Source organism: Scyliorhinus torazame, chromosome 6, assembly GCF_047496885.1.
Source record: "Scyliorhinus torazame isolate Kashiwa2021f chromosome 6, sScyTor2.1, whole genome shotgun sequence".
NCBI classification, from domain to species: Eukaryota; Metazoa; Chordata; class Chondrichthyes; order Carcharhiniformes; family Scyliorhinidae; genus Scyliorhinus; species Scyliorhinus torazame.
This window is the reverse complement of record NC_092712.1, coordinates 103,475,784-103,498,645: the sequence shown is the minus strand read 5'-3', so window position 1 is coordinate 103,498,645 and position 22,862 is coordinate 103,475,784. Positions and strand designations below refer to the sequence as shown.

The 22,862-nt window shown below is 43.1% G+C and overlaps 1 protein-coding gene across 1 annotated transcript in view; it reads right to left on the bottom strand.

Moving 5' to 3' along the window:
* Window positions 1-2,242: 2,242 nt before the first annotated feature.
* LOC140425849 (ras suppressor protein 1-like) overlaps window positions 2,243-22,862 on the bottom strand; it is a 204,281-nt gene continuing 183,661 nt past the window's right edge. The window contains exon 7 of the mRNA XM_072510234.1: window positions 2,243-2,747. Coding sequence (XP_072366335.1) covers window positions 2,645-2,747 — 103 coding nt within the window. The 3' untranslated portion in view covers window positions 2,243-2,644. The remainder of the gene's footprint in view (window positions 2,748-22,862) is intronic.

The window sequence follows — 22,862 nt, the reverse complement described above, 5'->3', positions numbered from 1 at the left end:
CTATTCCGCCCCATTTCAGGAATTGTGTCAGATACAGTGCAAAACTGGAATGTTTTTGTGGAGGAGTCTTGCCTCAATCTTTAGAACACTAGCGTAAAACCACTCAAGTGCAATCCAATCACGAGCATTAAAATGTTTAGCTCACAAAGCAAATATTTATCTTACGACTGGAGAAGATTCAAGTCATATCTTGAGCCTGCAGCGGCCTGCAGAGAATCAGTCGGACACAAATCTGCAGGCAAAGTATTAAACAAACCAGACTAATTATTAATAGTCAGGATAATGTGAAGGCCATAACTCAAGCAAAACAGAGGTTTTACTTTATTGGATATTACTGTTCTCAATCCACTAACTCATTGTTCACAGAGATTATCATTAATTGGCCATTAAGAAATGAGAATGATTAAAGATTGAAAAACCACAGGTCGAAGTACATACTGTACAATCACTTTAATAAGTGATAATAAATGCTGGGAGCTGCAGCAGGACTTCCCAGCTTGTCAGTTTCATTCAAGAAGCTTCTCCTGCTGTGCACTTGCCTCAGTGGTCCTGCTGGGTAGCTGACAGGTTGGGAAACAGATGCCCTGGCTGATAAAGGCAGAACTGAGGGTTAAAACATTACTTAATAAGCTATTTTAATATTTTAATTACTTATCTGACAGCTGAACGTGGGTTCCCTGCTTACTTTCAACCCTGCCCTGATGAAGCTTAGAATTCTGAATTTAGTAGCAGGTTTGTCCTTCAATAGTTTTTTTTAAAAAAAACACTCGCCCCTGATCCATAAAAAGGCTAGATTTCCAAGCCAAGCTGGTGGGATAAGATAGCGGGGGGGTTCTGGTCAGAAGACCCGGAAATCTGCATTTTCCCAAACACTACTGTTTTAACTCCTGCCCTCCTGTCTATTCCCACCTACAAAATCTCCACCCAGAAATTAGCCAGGCAAATAGGCCTGGTTCCATATCAGGGGAAAAATGTAGCAGGAAAGGCCGGTAAGCTGTTTATTTGCTGGGGTAGAAATTGTGAGTTGATGGGAATGGTAAAAGCTTGGCTTGTAGGGTTGAGAGGCGGTCATAGATGGGACACACCAGAGTTGGGGGAGGGGCAAGTGACGGGTGTTGGTTGCTGCATCCTGAGAATTGGATGGTTGAAGTCTCTTTGTCCCGCCTCTGTTATAACTGGCAGCGGACGGTTTCAAGGTAGACTGGATTTGGGTTTGGAGATTTAAAAAATGAGTTCACGTCACACCAAGCCAAACCCAGCTGTTGTTGGGCGTTATCCCATAATTAATTTTGACTGCATGGTTTGCACATTATTCCGCTTAGCTTTTAACCATCTTAGTCAGTCATTCATTGACAGAAAGAGAAAAACAATGCTGTTCTGGACCTTATTTGTAGTTCACTTCAAGATACTGCATGATGATCACGGAGTGAGATATCTGGAAAGAGTTGCTCATCAGTGTATAGCGTAATACTGAGCTAATATTCCATTTATAGTAAACTGGTTGATTGGCAAAACAACTTGGAGAATTTGGGACAAAGCGGAGTACAAAGGTGTTTCTGAGAAATTATGCATCTCAGTGGGGCTAAGAAATAATTTTTCTGTGGCTCCTGTAGAAACAAAAAGACAGATTAGCAGGAAAATACATTTTCTACATACTGAAATAAATTATGGAACAGACAATAAAATAATTGCAAGCAGCTGCCCGTTTACAAAATAATCCACCAAATCCAATCTTTTGTTAGGATTCCAAATGCGGCTGATAATTTCAATCAGCATAGTGCCAATCGCACAAAAAGGGTTAGATTCCCATGTAATTTACAGGGAATTCACAGCACAGTGGGAGGAAGGAACTCAGCCCATCATCTCGATGTTTGCTGAAAAACAGCCATTTCAGCCACTTTCCTGCTCTTGTGCATAGGTCTGTAGGTTACAGCATTGCAGAGTACATATCCAAGTCCCATTTAAAATGTGTAAAGGTTTCTGATTCTGTTGTCCTCTCAGGCACCGAGTTCCAAGTCTTACCATCATCTTCTGGGTAAAAGAAATCTCTCTTCAATTCACTTCTTATCATTCTACCAATTACTTTATGCCCCTGGCCTTTGACCTGACTGCTAAGGAAAATAGTTCTTCCCATCCACTCTAACCAGGCCCCTTATAATTTACTTGCAGATTAATAGATAGGATCATCTGTCTAAGAAATGTAATGTAATTATACAAACATATAAAGGAAAGATAATGAATGCTACATACAAATATAGACTTTATTTAAAAATCATCAGAGCAGTAAAAATTAGGATACTACATTGGCAAAAGAAGAATTTTGAAAGCATGTGTGACAGCAAATGCAAAGATTTGCCTTTCTCCTTTGCACAAATATCGTATTACTGTGTAACATTTATGAATAGAGCATTTTCGTGGCTGTTTCCCAAAGTGTTATTATTGGTGACAAGTTTTATGGCAATTATGAAAAAATGTTAATGCTAAGTAGTGTACATGTAATTAGCTCAGGATATTAAACTACAGTAGGAACAAAGGATCATATACTGTTCCTGATGTAACATATTAGGATAGTAGAGGTAATAAATACAGATCAGAGGCACATGCAAGAAGAGAGCGACAGTAAGATGAAAATCAATTGACGCCCTCATTTGTTTTTAGCAGCCAGAGGCTTCCGGCTTATCTTCTTCGTCTTGTCATTGTTCTTCTTTGGAGGTTCGGGGTTCGCTTGCATGTGTCTACCATAAAGGCTGGAAGAAAACAGAAGCGATAGCTTGTAAAATTGACAATATTTTAAAAAAAAAGACAGCAATACAATTACAGTTAACTAGCGAGATAGAGGAGCCATTTGCAGCACAGAGCTTCATGCCTAACTAGAAAGCCCATGGGGTCAATACAGTGACAGAGAGAAATAGTGTCAGAGGCCTCCCAGGCTATTTCAGCATGATTGATGGCTTCAGGATAGCTCCACTGCCATCAATGCCACATTAATAAATATTGCCGATTAAATGTTGACAAAATAGCCTGCAATTTAGGAGGCTGGAGAGTCACAGAACACAACCGACTATTTAAAAGATTGAACTTAAATTTAACTAGTAATTAGTTAGAGTCTAGGTCCTTGGGAGGAATTTTCCGATATTTTTTCCAAAGTGTCAGGCCCGGCGAGAAAATTGGAGATAATTGGCGCCGTTAGCGGGAATGGTCGCCATATCTTCAGCCTCTTTTACAAAATTCCCACCTCCCCCACATGTTTCATGCTATGCCCGTGGCAACTCGCCTCTGATTCTCTTGCCCCGCCACGACTAATAGCTGCAATCAGTGGAGCTCAGCATTTAAACACTTTCCCAGCACTTGTTCTAAGTCCAATCGGGGAGATGGCTACACCACACTTCACCAAGGGAGCAGTCAAGGAAGTGTCAGGTAGGTGGTTAGGCAACTGGCTTTCCCCTACGGCAGGCAAGGCACACCTGAATAATGTTACGACAGCAATTTACAATCACCTTAATCCTTAGACGACACCCTCATTCCTCCAGCTCTCGTGCGCTGTGGATTAAACCGGTCTGCCACCTTGAACAGCTCGGCACTCCCTAATGGCCTTGCCTTCATAACCAATGGTTTTTCCCCTTCCAGACAGCTTATGCCGAGGATGTGCTTTGCAGCCGGAGGGTGGGGGGTTCATTGTGACTGCACTTGTCCTCCCCCGCCCCCTTCTCCCCCTCTACGCGAGGGTCCTCTTCCCTTGTGAAGCTGCTCAACATCCTTTGTCCGGGTCTCCACTCTGGCTATGCAGCTTGACAATTCACAGGACCCCATCCAGGGACCTCACAGTCGTCCCCTGTGCTTTCATCTCTCTCAGCCACTTCCAGCTGCGACTAGAGAAGGGAAATTCACAGTAGACAAATGGCCACAAATTCAGCAACTGGGACCCGTTAAACACTACCATGCACACCAGCCACTAGACCCCTTGAGAGCTGGAGGACCACAGAAATGAAAGGCCACTAAGGCTTGCGAGTATCTCCACCCGCCCCTTCATCCCAGAATGCGGAGACACACATTCATTCTGATGAAAGGCCACTAACTTGAAATATGGGAACTAAATTTTTCTGAGTTTGGGAACCTGCGTTGGGGAGCATTTCCAGGTCTCGAGTACACTTCTGCATGTGAATGAGCAGGTCAATTCATGACCAGGATGTTTGCTGTCCAATTAAGGATGGTGGGTAGGCTCCCTAGGCCCCCAGCCCTGTTGGATCAGCAGCCCCACTGTTGACAGTGAGAGCTGTTGATGTAATATGAGAGAGAGGGAGAATTCCCTTGAAGAGTTTGTCATTACTAACAAAAAAAAGGCCACATAGCTGCCAGAACTTTATCATCCAGGGACAACCAATCCACTGGATGGCCAGAGGCTGCGGCTATATCCTGATGGATATGGTGAGTTCAGGGGCAGGGATGGGGAAGGCTTTACTTAGCTTGATGGAGCTTTGTGGAGCTCCCGCCCTGGCTGTACTTAAGATCAATGGGGAGGGCGGGGGCGGTTACACTCCAATTGGAATCTGCAAAGTGGCTTATCTGCTACTTGTGGGTGGGTCGCCTTCACCCTCCAATCCTCCCAGAAGCACATTTCCTGAAGGTAGAAGCACGGTGGTAAACCAGCAAGCTGGGTGATGTGGGAATGTGCAGGCTCGCCAACCTCCATGACAGTTTAAAAATTCACCCGAGAACTCTAATTCTCTCGCCACCAATGCCATTGGTAACATTCGTCTTGCTCAGTTGATTGCCCCGTTAGTGCTGGTTGTTTCCAGCTAATCGCCGTGTGTGCTGCTATACGATGATACGATCTTTCACTGCAATGATACTTTCAATCCAGCGTAGATTTAGCAAATTTTGTGCAGACATTTGGAGTGGATGGTAAAAGGAGGATGACATTTTGACCAATGTATTTTTCTTAATTTTCAGTTTGAATACTGTGATTATAGATTATTTTAATTGGAACAAACCTATTCCAATTTAGCAGCAGATTTTAAAGCAGTTATATAATGGATTGATATCATACTTCTAGTATTTTGCTGTCTGTTTGTAATGATTTTTGATTAGTGCCTTTATAAATTTAGTGGATAATTAATTAGTTTTAATGAACATAATGTTCTACTAAACTGCATTTGATTTAATTAAAAGGTTTTTTTATAAATGAGACTTATCGGGCTAGAAATAAGCTGCATTTATTGATTCTTCCTGTGTTTATTAATTCTGGTGTATTCTTTCAATCCCCCGAGACGACGCCTGCCGAACTGTGTGCAGTACAATGACAGCTTAGACCGCTGATACATAACCAAAGGTCTCAGCGAATATCCTTGCTACGATCTCCACCTGTTTTTATTAAGTTAGAGCATTGTTGTCAGTAGGCTGATAAAATTTAATGAGCATCTTTCCAATTGATTATCTTTTTAAGATTGTTCATTCCAGCCACCACCTCCCCAATCTTTCTACCCGCTCACATTAGTAAGCAGCAGTGCTTTTATTCTGAATAAAATTAACATAACTGTACTGCAATTTTCGCACTTGCTGTAGATGTGCAAAAATATTTTATGCATACTGTAAATTGATTTAAAACTTTGCATTGTTATCAATAATATAAAAAATGAAAAGTTGAATGGACAAATATTTTTTAATTTGTTTCTGAAATAATGCAGTTATTGGATTAGTAAAACAAAATATAACAATTATTAAAAAACCAAATTGGAGATGAATACAAAACACCTTTATAGAATATCAGGTCACCAGAATTCTGAGTAAATTTCAAAGCAAACAAAAGAAGTTAACTTGTGTAAATCGGGGTAACGTGAGAGCGTCTTTACCAGACCTAATAGTGCTGAGATTCTCTTTGCCAAGAACCCAGTTTCGTTTTCAATCTATAAAGCAAAAGCAAAATACTGTGGATACTGAAAATGTGGAGTAAAAGTAGCAAATACTGGAAATAGTCCGTGGTTCTGTAAGCAACCTGAAGAAAATGGAAATTTTGCACGGTCACACAAATGAGCAGCTGAGTCCAGCCCAACGGATGAGGAAGGCTCCAGGTTTGGCTCTCAGTCTGTGCCGAGTTAGTTGACCTCATGTCAGCTGGCAGCAGGTGGCAGAGGTGCTACAACTGGTCTCAGTGTCCCTTGGCTGGGGAGGGGAAAAGAAAGCCAACCAGACAGGCTTTTTGCTTCTAACTATTACTGAGGCCATTAGTGTATCAGATATGAGATGAGCACAGGAATGCATGCAGCACTGCCCTCTCCCCATGTTGGAACTGTCAACTCACAGTCATAATGAAGCAAAAAGAGTGAATATTGCTCACGGGGAAAGCACTGAAAGGGTGGTCTGCATCCCTGACACCAATCCCCAGCATAGTCAAATGCCTACAGGGAAGGAGAAAATTGGCAAGGTGGGTGGGTGCATAAAACTGAACAGAGTAAAATTCCAGCCTGGAATCTATTTTGTAAATAAATACAAAAGTAAAACTATACAAAAAAAGTCATATAGACAGATCAATCTCCACTCATCAGAACATAAAAAAACAGGAGCAGGATTGGTCTGTTAAGTGTGCATTACCTTTCAATAATGTGATGGAAGATCTTGCACCTTGCTTCTTGCCCAACCATCCTCGTATCCATTAATTTCCCAAGTATCAGTTAAAGAATCCAAGAATCCCCACAGTGCAGAAGGAGGCCATTCGGCCCATCGAGTCTGCACCGATCTCTTTGAACGACCACACTACCTAGGCCCAATTCCCCACCCTATTCCTGCAACCCCACCCGAAGGGACAATTTAGCATGGCCAATTCACCTAATCTGCACATCCTTGGACTGTGGGAGGAAATCGGAGTACTTGAAGGAAACCCACATGGGCATGGGGAGAATGTGCAAACTTCACACAGTTACCAGAGGTCAGAATCGAACCCAGGTCCCTGGCGCTGTGAGGCAGCAGTGCTAATCACTGTGCCACCATGCCACAATGACAGAGCTTGCCTCTTAATCTAGATTAAACCTGAAAAAGACTTGCAAAGACTTCCGAGTCCATTTAGGCATGCGGGATCCCATGACAGGCAGGGAATCCATGAAGTTTAGAGTGGCGATCACTTTGTTCGCCCGGGGGGGGGGGGGGGGGGGGCGGGTATTATGGGGCTAGTTGCGCTAGCATTTGCTATCTGGGTCCCTTGCCGATACTCTAAAGAATATCCGTAGCCGGCGAACAGCAGGGCCCAGCGCAGTATGCTCACGGAGGCAATGGGTTGGATTACCTTGTGCTCCTTAAAAAGACTGAGTAAAGGCTTATGGTCCGTAATAACAGTAAAATGGCGGCTGTAAATGTAGTGATATCATGGTTGTGTTGTAATTCACTGACTGACCACTAAGAGTCTCATTAGTATATAAGTGAATGTTAGAGTCAGGTGACCTCTGACTGGAGAGCTGGTAGCGAGAAGTTGCTGGTGCATGTTAATACTGTTATTCATATGTTGTTTTGTATATAGTTGACGCACAGTTAATGTTAATAAATCGTTTATAGCTTTACTTACAAGAGTTCTTGAATTAGGCCATCCAACAAGAACATTACGACAGAAGGCTACGACAAGAACAGTACCAGGGCTGGATGGTATTAAACACTGAAAAAATCAGCCTGCCTCAAGTTTGATAAGAGATTTGAAGATTTTGTAGATTGCCAGAATTAACAACATGGAGTTGTTGAAGCCACCAATGAGTCTCAGATTTCATGGTAACGTGGACAGCAACTGGCGTGTGTTTAAACAACAATTTAATCTGTTTCTTACTGCAGTAAATTTATGATACGGAGTACCTGCCATTCGTCATCTTCCTTCTTTATCAGAAATATCAGGAATAAGGGGCTAAATTCTCCGGAAACGGCGCGATGTCCGCCAACTAGCGCCCAAAATGGCACAAATCAATCGGGCATCGCACTGCCCCAAAGGTGCGGAATCCTCCGCATCTTTGGGGGCTGAGCCCCAACCTTAAGGGGCTAGGCCCGCGCCGGATGAATTTCCGCCCCGCCAGCTGGCAGAAAAGGCCTTTGGTGCCCCGCCAGCTGGCGCGGAAATGACATCTCCGGGCGGCGCATGCGCGGGAGCGTCAGCGGCCGCTGACTGCATTCCCGCGCATGCGCAATGGAGAGAGTCTCTTCCGCCTCCGCCATGGTGGAGACCATGGCGAAGGCGGAAGGAAAAGAGTGCCCCCACGGCACAGGCCTGCCCGCGGATTGGTGGGCCCCAATTGCGGGCCAGGCCACTATGGGGGCACCTCCCGGGGCCAGATCACCATGCGCCGCCCCCCCCCCCCCCCCCCAGGACCCCACAGCCCGCCCGTGCCGCCGGTAAGGTAGGTGGTTTAATCTACGCCGGCGGGACAGGCATTTTAGCGGCGGGACTTCGGCCCACTCGGGCCGGAGAATCACGGGGGGTGGCCCGCCAACCGGCGCGCCGCGATTCCCGCCCCCGCCAAATATCCGGTGGTGGAGAATTCGGCAACCGGCGGGGGCGGGATTCACGCCAGCCCCCGGCGATTCTCCGACCCCATCTCGCCCAAGAAGTAAATGTACCCTCACTGCACGAGATCAGATTTTCTGCCCAACTTGTTCCTTCTATTTGTGATGCAAAAGTAGCCAGAGAATCGGACATACTAACAACCATCATAGAGAAAGTAGCTAATGATGCCTCTACCTCCCTAGTTAAAGTTTCTGCTGAAATGCTAGCTATCTGTACTGTAACTTTACAAGATCGATTGGCTCTTGATTATAGCTCTTGCTCAGAAAGGTGCCTTGATTGGACCAGAATGTTATACTTATATTCCAGATGGTTCCAAAGATTTGCAAACCACATTCAAAAGGAAGTGGAATGTAGCACTCTTTGGGATTGGGCCACTGGGTGGTTAGGATCCTTGGGAGCATCAATGGTGCAAGGTTTGGCTATGTTCTTTGTACTTATTTTCACTGTGTATCTTGTCTTTTTGACAACCAAATGTGTTTGTAAGAAAATGACAAGAAGCTCTGAAGTAACGATACCTTTACAGGGCATGGAAGGCTCTTTCTATTAATTCCTTGTTATTGATTTTATTTAATAATCGACAAATTTCAAATGCTTGTAACTCTTTTTTTAAGAAGCACCCATTCCAGTGTTGAAGGCTGTTCCTACACACAGGGAGCATTAAAGACACGTGTGAATGTGTTTTCCTTAGCTTATATTTATTTCGCTTTAATATTATTTTTATTATTATTAATTTGTTAATTGATTTATTGCATTATGTTTAAAATAATGAAAGGGGGGAGATATTGGATGTAACAATTATTTAGAGGTCCTGTAAGAAAATCAACTAAACCTGTACTGGAAAATAAAATGGTTCTTGAAAAAGTACTGAGACTGCAGAAGCATGATCGAATTATGAAAAATGACTGAACTAATGACCCCTGACCATGACTGTCTATAGATACTGACAAATGTTGGAAAAGATGTACTGCACAAATATGTCTAAAGAAGTGATACAAAGATACATTCAGCAGATTTGCAATAATCTAGTAACAATAGTATGGCTAGGCTAGACATGATGCAAACATTTTGACCGTGGGATAGAATCCATGGGAACTGTGCTGGGTCAGGAAAATAATAATTAATTTGGAGTAAGTGATTGTCTAATTAACCAATCACCTGTTAAGTGATTGACACTTTTCTGAATGAATCAGGGCGGGGTCTCAGCTGAGAATTCGACCAATGAAAATAAATAAGGAGCTAAACCATAGATAATGGGCGCAATTCTCCGAAATGGAGACAGTGTTCGTGCCGTCGAATTTCACGACGGCGTGAAACAGGTGTGGGCACTACCGATTCTGGCCCCCACTGCTGGAGCGGTTCACGCCGCTCCAGCCTCCCTTCCTGGCGCCAAATGGGCACCTCGCCAACCCGCGCATGCGCGGGGGATTTCCTCAGCGCGCCAGCCCTGACGCAACATGGCAAGGGGGTTCAGGGGCCGGCTGCGTAATAAAATAGGGCCGGGGCTGGAGAGGCCGGCCCGCCGATCGGTGGGCTCTGATCACGGGCCAGACCCCATCGGAGGCCCCCCCGGTGAAGGAGCGCTTTTTCCCCGCGCTCCTCAAAAATGTCTGGAATGATTCGCGCCCATTTTCCGGCGAGAGTGGGGACATAGCCCCATTTTCGGAGAATCCCGGCCCCCATCTCAGTTTCTGTCACAGGAAAAACACAATGTAGACGACCTAGATATAAAGATACATCGCCTAGTGAATGTAACACCACTGAAATGGAGTCAAATTAGAGATAAGACCAGCAAACATGAGGAGTCACAGACACTCTCTCAGCAAGTGATTATGGGATAGCCTGATGAGAAACAGGAAACACAGCCAGCAATGCGGCACTACTGGTCTATCAGAGGGGACATCGCACTGGAAAGTGTTCTGCAAACCAGATCCAGAATAATCATATCCAAGACAATGCAGGAAGAACTTCTCCAAATGGTACATGAAGGCCACATGGGAATGCACAATCCAAGACATTGAAAATACGGTGCAGATATGCAATGTATGCCAGATGTACAAAAACACACTGTTGAAAGAGATGATAGGTACAGAAAGTACCAACCAGATCATGACATACTGTGGGAGCCAATTTATTCACACACAATCAAGAATGGCATCGTACAGTCACAGACTGCTGCTCAAAGTTTCCTTTTATCCAGAAGATGAAAGTCTGGAGAGCCACAACAACAGTACGAGTTCTATTTGCTGAGTAAGGGATTCCAGAAAGATTAAAATGTGACACCCAGTTCACATCCAGGAAAGTTAAGGAATTATGAATTCCGTATAAAATACAAAGTAGAGTACCAGTGGTCAGAGTCACAAGGCTGGAGTTTCAACAAACTTTTAATATGTCAGGAGGTAAGCCTGTCATATTGGTTTATGTGAGTTCCAGAGTCCCAAAGTCAGAGTCCAGTGGGAAACTCTCATGTGAGCATTTGATGCTTGGCTGGCTGCAGACGGGTATTGTAAGATTAATTTTTTCAAGTGGCATTGATGCCACCAGTAAAGTAGACATGCAGAGATTGCATCAGTTCTGCAGGCGAATATACAAAATCTTCCAGTAGAGTCAGGTTAGATGGGCTGCTAGTTCAACCTATAGAAAGCTTGTTTCTAACTGACTTGCAAGTTGGATGTTGAACAGCAGAATGGCTGCACAGTTTGGAAAGGATATATTAAACTGCTCAAAAGGCTAGAGACTTGTGTCATAAGACCATAAGACATAGGGGCAGAATTAGGCCATTTGGCCCATTGAGTCTGCTCTGCTATTCAATCATGGCTGATATTTTCTCATCCTCATTCTCCTGCCGTCTCCCCATAACCCCTGATCCCCTTATTAATCAAGAACCTATCTATCTCTGTCTTAAAGACCCTCAGTGAATTGGCCTCCAGAGCCTTCTGCGGCAAAGAGTTCCACAGATTCACCACCCTCTGGCTGAAGAAATTCCTCCTCATTTCGGTTTTAAAGAATCGTCCCTTTAGTCTGAGATGATGTCCTCTGGTTCTAGTTTTTTCGACAAGTGGAAACATCCTCTCCACGTCCACTCTATCCAAGCCTCGCAGTATCCTGTAAGTTTCAATAAGATCCTCCCTCATCCTTCTAAACTCCAATGAGTACAGACCCAGAGTCCTCAAACGTTCCTCATACGACAAAGTTCTTCATTCCAGGGATCATTCTTTGAACTTCCTCTGGACCGTTTTCAAGGCCAGCACATCCTTCCTTAGATATGGGGCCCAAAACTGCTCACAATACTCCAAATGGGGTCTGACCAGAGCCTTATACAGCCTCAGAAGTACATCCCTGATCTTGTATTCTAGCCCTCTTGACATGAATGCTAACATTGCATTTGCCTTCTTAACTGCCGACTGAACCTGCACGTTAACCTTAAGAGAATCGTGAACAAGGACTCCCAAGTCCCTTTGTGCTTCTGCTTTCCGAAGCATTTCCCCATTTAGAAAATAGTCTATGCCTAGATTCCTCCATCTAAAGTGCATAACCTCCCACCTTTCCACATTGTATTTCATTTGCCACTTCATTGCCCACTCTCCTAGCTTGTCCAAGTCCTTCTGCAGCCCCCTTGCTTCCTCAATCCTACCTGTCCTTCTATAGATTTTTGTATCATCTGCAAACTTAACAACAGTGCCTTCAGTACCTTCTTCCAAATCATTAATGTATATTGTGTCATGTGAGAGTACCTTTAAGAAATGGGTGTTTAAGAAATGTACCTTTAAGAAATGGAGCTGCTCATGTTACTGGAGTGATGTCAGAGTGTGGGTGGAGCTGAGAAAAGCTTGGGTGTGTCTGTGTTTTTCAGTGAGCTGCATCTGGAATTAAAACAAAGGGCTGTACTGTTGATCTCTGCCATCCAAAGATTATCTATGGATCATTTGGTGAACCAGAATTGTAAAAGGTCTCAATATTGAATGTAAACCTAATGTGCTCCTGTTTGAAGGTTTGTTAAGTCTTTTTAATGTTAAAAGGACAGCTTACAGGGTTACTTAGTGTTGTAGTCTTTGGGGTTGTATTTGAATTAATGGTTGCTTAGATGTTCACTGTTTGTTTTAAAAAGGTTAACTTGCGTTCATAGAATAAACATTGTTTTGTTTTGTTTTAAAGAAATACTTGTCATTTTCTGCTGTACCACACCTGTAGAGTGGGCAGTGTGCTCCCCATACCACAATCTATTAAAAGTTGTGGGTCAGGTGAACTCCATGAGACACTTTGGGGTTCTCTAAACCCTGACCCATAACAATTGGGGGCTCGAGGGGAATAAAAGTCTATCTATTGGATTGGCTGAGTGAACTTAAAGACAGTGAGGGGTGAGCATATTGTGGTTGCTTTTCAGGTGTGGTATTTTAGTTTAAGTGGGGAGTGTGTTGTGGACAATGGCTCTTTCAGATGCTCTGAAGTTTTTGGGGGTGGAGATGGTCACACACAGTACCTTACGGACAGAGACTAAAAGCAGACTGTTCGTTTTGGCAAAAACATTGCAGTTAACATTACCTGACAGAATGCGAAAAAAAGGTAATTATGGCGATGGCTAAGCATTTAAAGTTGCCTGAGATACAGTCTGACTCATTAGAAATGGCAAAGATCCAGTTGCAGATTAAGCAACTTGAACATGAAAAATAATTAAACAATAATTAAATAATAGGAGCAAAGAATCCTGCCGCCAGCGAACGACATGTCTGCTGCCGAGAAACACGTGGCAGGAAGGCTGGAGAATCCCAGTGTATGTCCTTATTTAGCAGAATCAGTTCTGGAATGTTAACATGAAAATAAAAAACAGGCTCAGGTTGCAACCTGCAGAATGGCGTTCATTGTATTAGGGATAAATGAATAGGTGAAAATTAAAATAGAATGTAAACAATGTAAAGGATTCTCATTATATTTTGCTGACAGATGACTTTTCCAAATGCAATTTTAGAGACTCCCTCTGCATCCTCATTAAATCTACCGTCCCCAAATGGCAAGCCAGGGAATCACTGATGACTTACCACCAACTGTAAACCCCAATGTGTCCAGCAGCTTATATTAACGGGAGTGAAAAAAACATTGTTAATTTTGGACTTGGTGGGACCAACAGATACTTTTTTCATAAATGCATTAGGTTTCCAGGAAAGGGCGACATGATGGCCCAATGGTTAGCATCGCTGCCTCCCAGCGCCAGGGTCCGGATTCAATTCCAGCCTTGGGTCACTGTCTGTGCGGAGTCTGCATGTTCTCCCCGTGTCTGCGTGGGTTTCCGCCGGGTGTTCCGGTTTCCTCCCACAGTCCAAAGATGTACAGGTTAGGTGGATTGGCCATGCTAAATTGCCCCTTAGTGTCCAAAAGGTTAGTTGGGGTTACAGGGATAGGATCGGTGCAGACTCGATGGACTGAATGGCCTCCTCTGCACTGTAGGGGTTGTTATTCTAGTATGGGGGGAAAAGTTGAGGCGTGAGACTAATACGAACACAATGCCCTTCTCCTGCATTGTAAAATTTTATAATCTATGAAAAGGTAAATGATCATTGCAAAATAGCGAACACAAATTTCAAAAAGTTTCCTATCAATACTGAATCACAGTGATTTGTGAAACCATTCCCGTACATCACTCCCATGTGTGATTGAGGCACAGCTATATTTTAGCTAGACATACAGATAGATCATTATTATCTATCTTCACCTTCAAAACACGTAGACTGGAGCATTCTATTAATGTGTCGTAAAGGTAGACTTTTTGAAAGCGACTGAAGTTGTGCAATACAAACATGACAGTTAATTTCATGGAGGGATCCAAGAACAAAGGCGCAATTTAACAGAGACATTTCGAAGTGCCATTTTGGGCATGATTGGCAGGGTGTTTCTCGATGGCTGTGTTGGCAAGATCGCGACCCGTACTTAACGGCACTTAGTGCTGGAAATGAGCCCCCACAAGCTTCTCGCCATTACTGGCTGTCTCGCCATCCAATTTGCCTGACTGGGGCAGCAGCTCCAGTACCCTTGAGCTACATGCAGGAAAATGGAAATGGCTACTCACCTCTTCACTTCCCCACAGCGGCCATTGCGCCAGCTTCACGTTTTTGAAAACGAGTACTAAATGACAACCGCGTGATTTCACGCTGAGGAGTCGGGTAATTCCCGGGAGGTCGCTGCATTAGACTTCAATCTCGATAATGAGATTGAAATAAATGCAAATGAGTGTTAATGATATGCTCGCATACTTGGGTGAGATCTGGAACTCAGCTTTGGAAGCGGGTCGGTTAGATAGCAAATTGATTTGCTATTTACGCGGATTGCCCAGATCAACGCCGAGCAAAACATAGAACATACAGTGCAGAAGGAGGCCATTCGGCCCATCGAGTCTGCACTGACCCACTTAATCCCTCACTTCCACCCTATCTCCGTAACCCAATAATCCCTCCTAACCTTTTTGGTCACCAAGGGCAATTTATCATGGCCAATCCACCTAACCTGCACGTTTTTGGACTGTGGGAGAATACCGGAGCACCCGGAGGAAACCCATGCAGACATGGGGAGAACGTGCAAACTCCGCACAGACAGTGACCCAGCGGGGAATTAAACCTGGGACCCTGGTGCTGTGAAGCCACAGTGCTATCCGCTTGTGCTACCGTGCTGCCCTAACATGGTGGTTAAGTCGAGCCCCAAGTGAATGGACACTGCTGATTGATTTACTGGTATACTGTAAACATGCATGCAGTAAATTATGACCTGAAACTGGCAGAAATCCAGTTCTGATGCTTAAAACAGTGACAGAAAACACAATCTAAAAATAAAGGTAGACAAATTTTGACGGTGTCAGGACAGGCTGCTCAAACTCTTACAAAAAAGACAAATGGGATCTTTGGCTTTAAAAACTGAGGCACAAAATACAAAAGCAAGGAAGTTATGCTAAACGTTTAGGAATGCCTGATTGTCAGCTGGAATATTGTCTTGAGTTCTGAACATCGCACTTGGGAATGATGTTAAAGCTTTGGTTAGGGTGCAGAAGAGATCAAAAAGAAAGCCGCCAGGCATGCGGGATTTTCATTGAGAGGCGAGTACAGCTGCGATTGCTCTCGTTAAGAGCAGGTCAGGTTAAGGGAAGAATAAATAGAAATGTTCAAAATTCTGAGAGTTGTTGATGCAGTAAGGAAACTCCTACTGTTTCGACTAATGAGTAGGTCAGTATTTATAAAACACAAATTCAAGATAATTGGCAAAAAAAAGGGTCATATTTCTTCTTTCAAACTCTGAGTTGTTATGATGATCTGGGTGCGCTACCTCAAGGATGGTGGAAGTTAATTCAACAGTAATTATCAATAGGAAATTGTAGACATACTTGTAACAAAATTCTAGGGCTTAGGGGAGAATTGGGGAGCGGAGCTAATTGGATAGTTCCTTGAAAAGATCTTCCACAGGTACAATGGGTCGAATGACCTTGTGTGTGTGAGATTCTAGAGGTTGAATTTTACTGCAGGCTTTGGGACACTGATGTCACGTCCAATAGGTGACCTAACCCGCATTTATCCGCAACAGGAATGAATCAGCAACCTTCTCAGATGTGGCCTCTGAAGTGGTCGCCTCTCGGCTCACCATCCAATTAAAAACAGCAGTTGGAAGGGCGATGCATTTGGTCCAATCAAAGGGGTAGCAGCTGTGAAGCCTCAGCAACCTCAAAGGGAGAGGTTGGCCCTGCTGAGGCAGTTTGGGGTTAAAGAGGTGAGTCTATTTTGACATGCCCTCGGATAGGTAAGTAACAAAAAATGGTTCCAAAGAAACTTCAGCTATGAAGACAGATTGGAGAATTAGGATTCTTTTCTTGGGAGAGGAAAAGGCAAGAGGAGCTTTGATAGAGGTGTTCAAAATCACGAGGGGGCAGGACTGAGTAGAGGGGGAAAAACTGGTTCCCTCTTATAAAAGGGTCAATAATGAGGAGGGCACAGATTTAAAGTGATTTACAAAGGAAGCAAATGGGTGGCCAAGAAAAAAATCTTTTCACACAGCGAGTGGTTTGGATCTGCAATGCATTGCCTGAAGTGTGGTGGAGGCAGGTTCAACCGAGGCCTTCAAGAGGGCAGTAGATGATTACTTGAGTAGAAAGAAATGTGCAGGGGTTTGGGAAAAGGCAGGAGAATGGTACAAGTTATGACGCTCAGTTGGAGAGGCGGTGCGGACACAACGGGCTAAATGGCCTCTTTCTGCACGGTAACTATCCTGTGATTTTGTGAGATTTAAGGTCAGAGGTGCCTAGCTGGCAGGTCCTTTATCATGGCCCACTGGGGCTGTGGAGGTGACCTTCCATGTGCAAGCCTCCACTTTGGGCCATGCAGCCTCAAGCTCCAATGCACCCGCCCCAGACAGATATAGGGAGACCCCTTCATGAAGCTGGTGGAATCGGCACAGGATGTCAGCAGCCTTGGAAAGTCACCTTTGTCAGGGTCTTTAATTATTTAAATTGACTAGCTGCCTCCATTCGACATGCATCTGGTCCATGTTCAGACAAGCCACAAGGAAACTTCCTCGGTGGCGGGATTTTGTTCAGCAGCTGTCCTCCAGCCCTCTGCTATTTTCCCAACCCACCACCATCGGGCTGGGAATATCCTGCAGCATAATTCAATGAAGAGGGAAATGATCACAAGATGCATTGAAAATTTAAATCAGTATTGATAAGAACCCTCAAGTGATTTGTGAAAATAAATCAAATATATTGCCCCATTTGAAGGTCTGCCTAAAGTATGACTGTCTCTCAATCACATCAAATCATGCATCATTATCTGACCAGTTGCCAGCCTAAGCAACCGAATGCTTTTGCATTTTATAGAATTATAAATCAATCGCTCCAAGAATCCTTTTAAGAAAAGCAAAATTTGACCTAGAACAGTCAATACCGAAAGGCTGATTCATTAGCTAGACATAGCTAAACATCAGTAATTAGTCTAAGACACAAGCCAAGAGAGAGTCAATGTACCATTTTCATGTGGTCTTTTCATGGGCAGGAAGGCCTTGGGTACAAAACACAGACACGCCACTTCCAATGTCATAATGCCTATTTGTGAGGACCACAGGAAAATTGTATTTTTTCCTATAATAATAATCTTTATTATTGTCACAAGTAGGCTTACATTAACTGCTATGAGGTTACTGTGAAAATCCCCTAGTCGCCACATTCCGGCCCCTGTTCGAGTACACAGAGGGAGAATTCAGAATGTCCAATTCGCCTAACAAGCACGTCTTTCGAGACTAGTGGGAGGAAACCGGAGCACCCGGAGGAAACCCATGCAGACACGGGGAGAACATGCAGACTCTGCACAGACAGTGACCCAAGCGGGAATCGAACCTGGGACCCTGGTGCTGTGAAGCAGCAGTGCTAACCATTGTGCTACCATACATTATTTTCATGTGCTGGTGCAGATTTCGGAAACCTTGAAAAAGTTTCTCCTTTGAGAGTTTCTGACTACTGAGATGCCTGATGGGGAAGCCTGCTAAGGAATCGGAACATTCAGAAAGTGTAAAATATTTCGACATTTTTAAATGTCATTATTAGTTGCTGTAATGCAATGCATTGTATGTGCTTTTAATTTAGTGGTTTATTACAGGGCTTTGACCTGCAAAACTATTGATTATATTGACAATCATTTCATATGTTTTGACATGCATTACAGTACTTTTTCTATCGGAGGAAATGCATTCAAAAAATGTAGCAAAATTTGTTGGTAAACTCGCCTCATGTTTTCAATTTTCCTATCGTCCTCACAAATAGGGATAAAGGGATTTATATAGACAGGCAACTCTGACTGATAAAACATCAACCTTGTTTTTGAAAGGTAAGAAGCACATACACACTTTCATTTATTAGTAGGCATGTGTTTCAAAATGGAGCAGACATCACCTGCTCTTTCAATTTCAGGCTCTTGCAGTTGCAATGATTATTTGATAGCTTTGGCCATTATGAATACTTAGCTGAGCTCTGAAAACTGATGGGAGTACTCAGTTCTGTTGTCACAGCTATTCAGTGTTTTGACTGGCAGTTTTATCAGGCTGTAATAACATCCTTAGTATTGTTTGTTTACACAAATGACCAATTAAATGATTATTTTTTTCCAATGGAGAACAGTTTTTTTTGCAGCGTCAATGACAAACATTTGATTGGAACTTTTTATTACATTTGCACGGGTTTTACACCTGTGTTTAAAATAATTCCTATTGCTGTTAGCTTTGACAAAGAATCATTGGGCTCGAAATGTTAGCTCTTTTCTCAACAGATGCTGCCAGACCTGTTGAGATTTTCCAGCATTTTCTCTTTCATTTCAGATTCCACCATCCGCAGTGATTTACTTTTACCCAATTCATTTATGCTTGATCAAAAAAAGCAATGGTCCTCACATGGAATCACGACGAGCACTACTGTTCACCACCCTTCAGTCTGAAAAATAACCATTTACCAGGACTCGATGTTTTCGGTTCTTAAACCAATCAAACATTTGATCCAAGCTGACCCAACCCTTCTATTTCACGAGTCTCAATTTTGTTAACCAGTCTTTAATGTAATATTTCAAAGGCTTTCATATAATCCATATAGACAACATCCATTGCATTCCCTTCATCTGTTACTTCATCAAAACATTAAATTGGATTTTTCAAGCATCATTTGCCTATTAATGGCTCTTCTTAATTAACTCAAACTTCTCTATATAATATTCAAATTATTTAACATTGGAATATGAAAGGGCACAGACCTACAAAGTTTTTCTCCCCCTACAGATGCTGCCAGTATTTCCAGTTATTTCTGTTTCCAGGATAGATTTCCATAATATCTTGCTTTTGCAATTAAAATCAAGTTTCATTCAAATCTGCCAACTGAAGATTTGTAAATAGACATTTCTACAGTGAAAGAAACTTTAAAAAAACACAACTTCAATATCTAGATGAAAGCAATTAGAACTGTTAGCGATGACAAGTCTACGGTTACTTGAGCCCTTGTTTTCTGTAGATAGCACAGGAATATTTTTTAAACCCTCAAATCAACTATTTAAATAGTTTTAGCAAGAAACTGCACTGGAACACATTACATCGTGAACCATGAACAAAAGGGAAATACTTCTTTCTTGGCTGCCTCTTGGACACCTGCAATTTACTTTGAGAAGATTACACAAAATATTATTTTGCTGTACTCGCACTATCAAACGGCAAGTTGGGAAACAATGCTACAGCTAAATTCAAAACTATAAACATTTGCCTTCAATGTAAAAGCTATCAACTTATCTACATTGTCCATCATGTAGTGAATGTGATCTCAAAGAAGGAAAGATTTCTAATTTAGTTACCAAAAGGTATTTAGATTCAATAGCAAGATAGAAGGGAGAAGAAAATGATGCTACCATACAAGGGGCATGGGCATAGATTACAACAAGGTGGATAGGCTAAATGACCTTTGGCCAATTTCACTTTGATGTCAAACAGTGCCATATTTTGTCTTAGCCTCAGAGTTGGGGACAGGACTGTGAACTTCAATTGCCACTTCCAATGCACCTGCATGCAACTGATGGCTCTTCTCTTTTAATACTCGAGTCATCTCACCTGTTTGAAGCAGCCACTATTGAATTAGGCGTTGTTTTACTTTTTGTGCATATGCACAATAGGGTTCTCAAACGGCCAAGATTTTAAATGTTCAAGCACTACCTTACGGAAATGAAACTGCACAATAACCAATTTTTTGGTACACATCAGACTATTTGTTACACCTTCTATCCTGAAGGCAGAGCTTTCATTGAGTAAAGTATTATAAACATCCACGGCCCTTTGATAGATTTCCCAACTGTTCATTCTGCATCCGCAAGCCTAGAAAGTGCTGCTGACAATTTGACTGAGGAGAGTGGCAGCAACCATGGTTCTAGCCTCACAATATCCTCAGCTTAGGAGACAGTGATCATAATATGGTAGAATTCAATCTCCAATTTGAAAGAAAGGTAGAATCAGATGTAAAGGTGTGACAGTTAAATAAAGGTAACTACATGGGCATGAGGGAGGAACTGACGAAAATCGACTGGGAGCAGAGCCTAGTGGGAAAGACAGCAGAACAGCAATGGCAGGAGTTTCTGGGAGTAATTGAGGACACAGTAGAGGTTCATCCCAAAGAAAAGAAAGGTTATCAGAGGGGGGATTAGGCAGCCATGGCTGACAAAGGAAGTTAGGGAATGCATCAAAGCAAAAGAGAAAGCCTATAATGTGGCAAAGAGTAGTGGGAAGTCAGAAGATTGGGAAGACTACAAAAACAAACAGAGGATAACAAAGAGAGAAATAAGGAAAGAGAGGATCAAATTTGAAGGTAGGCTAGCCAGTAACATTAGGAATAATAGTAAAAGTTTCTTTAAATACATTAAAAACAAACGGGAGGCAAAAGTTGACATTGGGCCGCTCCAAAATGACGCTGGTAATTTTGTGATGGGAGACAAGGAAATAGCTCAGGAACTGAATAAGTACTTTGCGTCAGTCTTCACAGTAGAAGACACGAGTAATATCCCAACAATTCAGGAGAGTCAGGGGGCAGAGTTGAATATGGTAGCCATCACAAAGGAGAAAGTGCTAGAGAAACTAAGAGGTCTAAAAATTGATAAATCTCCGGGCCCAGATGGGCTACATCCTAGAGTTCTAAAGGAGATAGCTGAAGAAATAGTGGAGGCGTTAGTTATGATCTTTCAAAAGTCACTGGAGTCAGGGAAAGTCCCAGAGGATTGGAAAATTGCTGTTGTAACCCCCCTGTTCAAGAAGGGAACAAGGAAAAAGATGGAAAATTATAGGCCAATTAGCCTAACCTCGGTTGTTGGCAAGATTCTAGAATCCATTGTTAAGGATGAGATTTCTAAATTCTTGGAAGTGCAGGGTCGGATTAGGACAAGTCAGCATGGATTTAGTAAGGGGCGGTCGTGCCTGACAAACCGGTTAGAGTTCTTTGAAGACATAACAAATAGGTTAGACCAAGGAGAGCCAATGGATGTTATCTATCTTGACTTCCAAAAGGCCTTTGATAAGTTGCCTCACGGGAGACTGCTGAGTAAAATAAGGGCCCATGGTATTCGAGGCAAGGTACTAACATGGATTGACGATTGGCTGTCAGGTAGAAGGCAGAGAGTTGGGATAAAAGGTTCTTTTTCGGAATGGCAACCGGTGACGAGTGGTGTCCCGTAGGGTTCAGTGTTGGGGCCACAGCTGTTCCCTTTATATATTAACGATATAGATGACGGGACTGGGGGCATTCTGGCTAAGTTTGCCGATGATACAAAGATAGGTGGAGGGGCAGGTAGTATGGAGGAGGTGGGGAGGCTGCAGAAAGATTTAGACAGTTTAGGAGAGTGGTCCAAGAAATGGCTGATGAAATTCAATGTGGGCAAGTGCGAGGTCTTGCACTTTGGAAAAAAGAATAGAGGCATGGACTATTTTCTAAACGGTGACAAAATTCATAATGCTGAAGTGCAAAGGGACTTGGGAGTCCCAGTCCAGGATTCTCTAAAGGTAAACTTGCAGGTTGAGTCCGTAATTAAGAAAGCAAATGCAATGTTGTCATTTATCTCAAGAGGCTTGGAATATAAAAGCAGGGATGTACTTCTAAAGCTTTATAAGTTTATTAGTTAGGCCCCATTTAGAATACTGTGAGCAATTTTGGGCCCCACACCTCAGGAAGGACAAACTGGCACTGGAGCGAGTCCAGTGGAGATTCACACGGATGATCCCAGGAATGGTAGGCCTAACATACGATGAACGTCTGAGGATCCTGGGATTATATTCATTGGAGTTCAGGAGGTTGAGGGGAGATCTAATATAAACTTACAAGATAATGAATGGCTTTGATAGGGTGGACGTAGGGAAGTTGTTTCCATTAGCAGGGGAGACTAGGACCCAGGGGCACAGCCTTAGAATAAAAGGGAGTCACTTTAGAACAGAAATGAGGAGAAATTTCTTCAGCCAGAGAGTGGTGGGTCTGTGGAATTCATTGCCACAGAGGGCGGTGGAGGCCGGGATGTTGAGTGTCTTTAAGACAGAAGTTGATAAATTCTTGATTTCTCGAGGAATTAAGGGCTATGGAGAGAGAGCGGGTAAATGGAGTTGAAATCAGCCATGATTGAATGGTGGAGTGGACACGATGGGCCGAATGGCCTTACTTCCGCTCCTATGTCTTATGGTCTTATTGTCCACACAACGTTCAGCAGATATTGTTGCACAGCAGTCAGGATTCTAAAACATAATTGTTTGTCACTGTCGCCACCAACACCACTCCCGCCTCGCAATAGTGTTTATTGCAACTATACCCCAA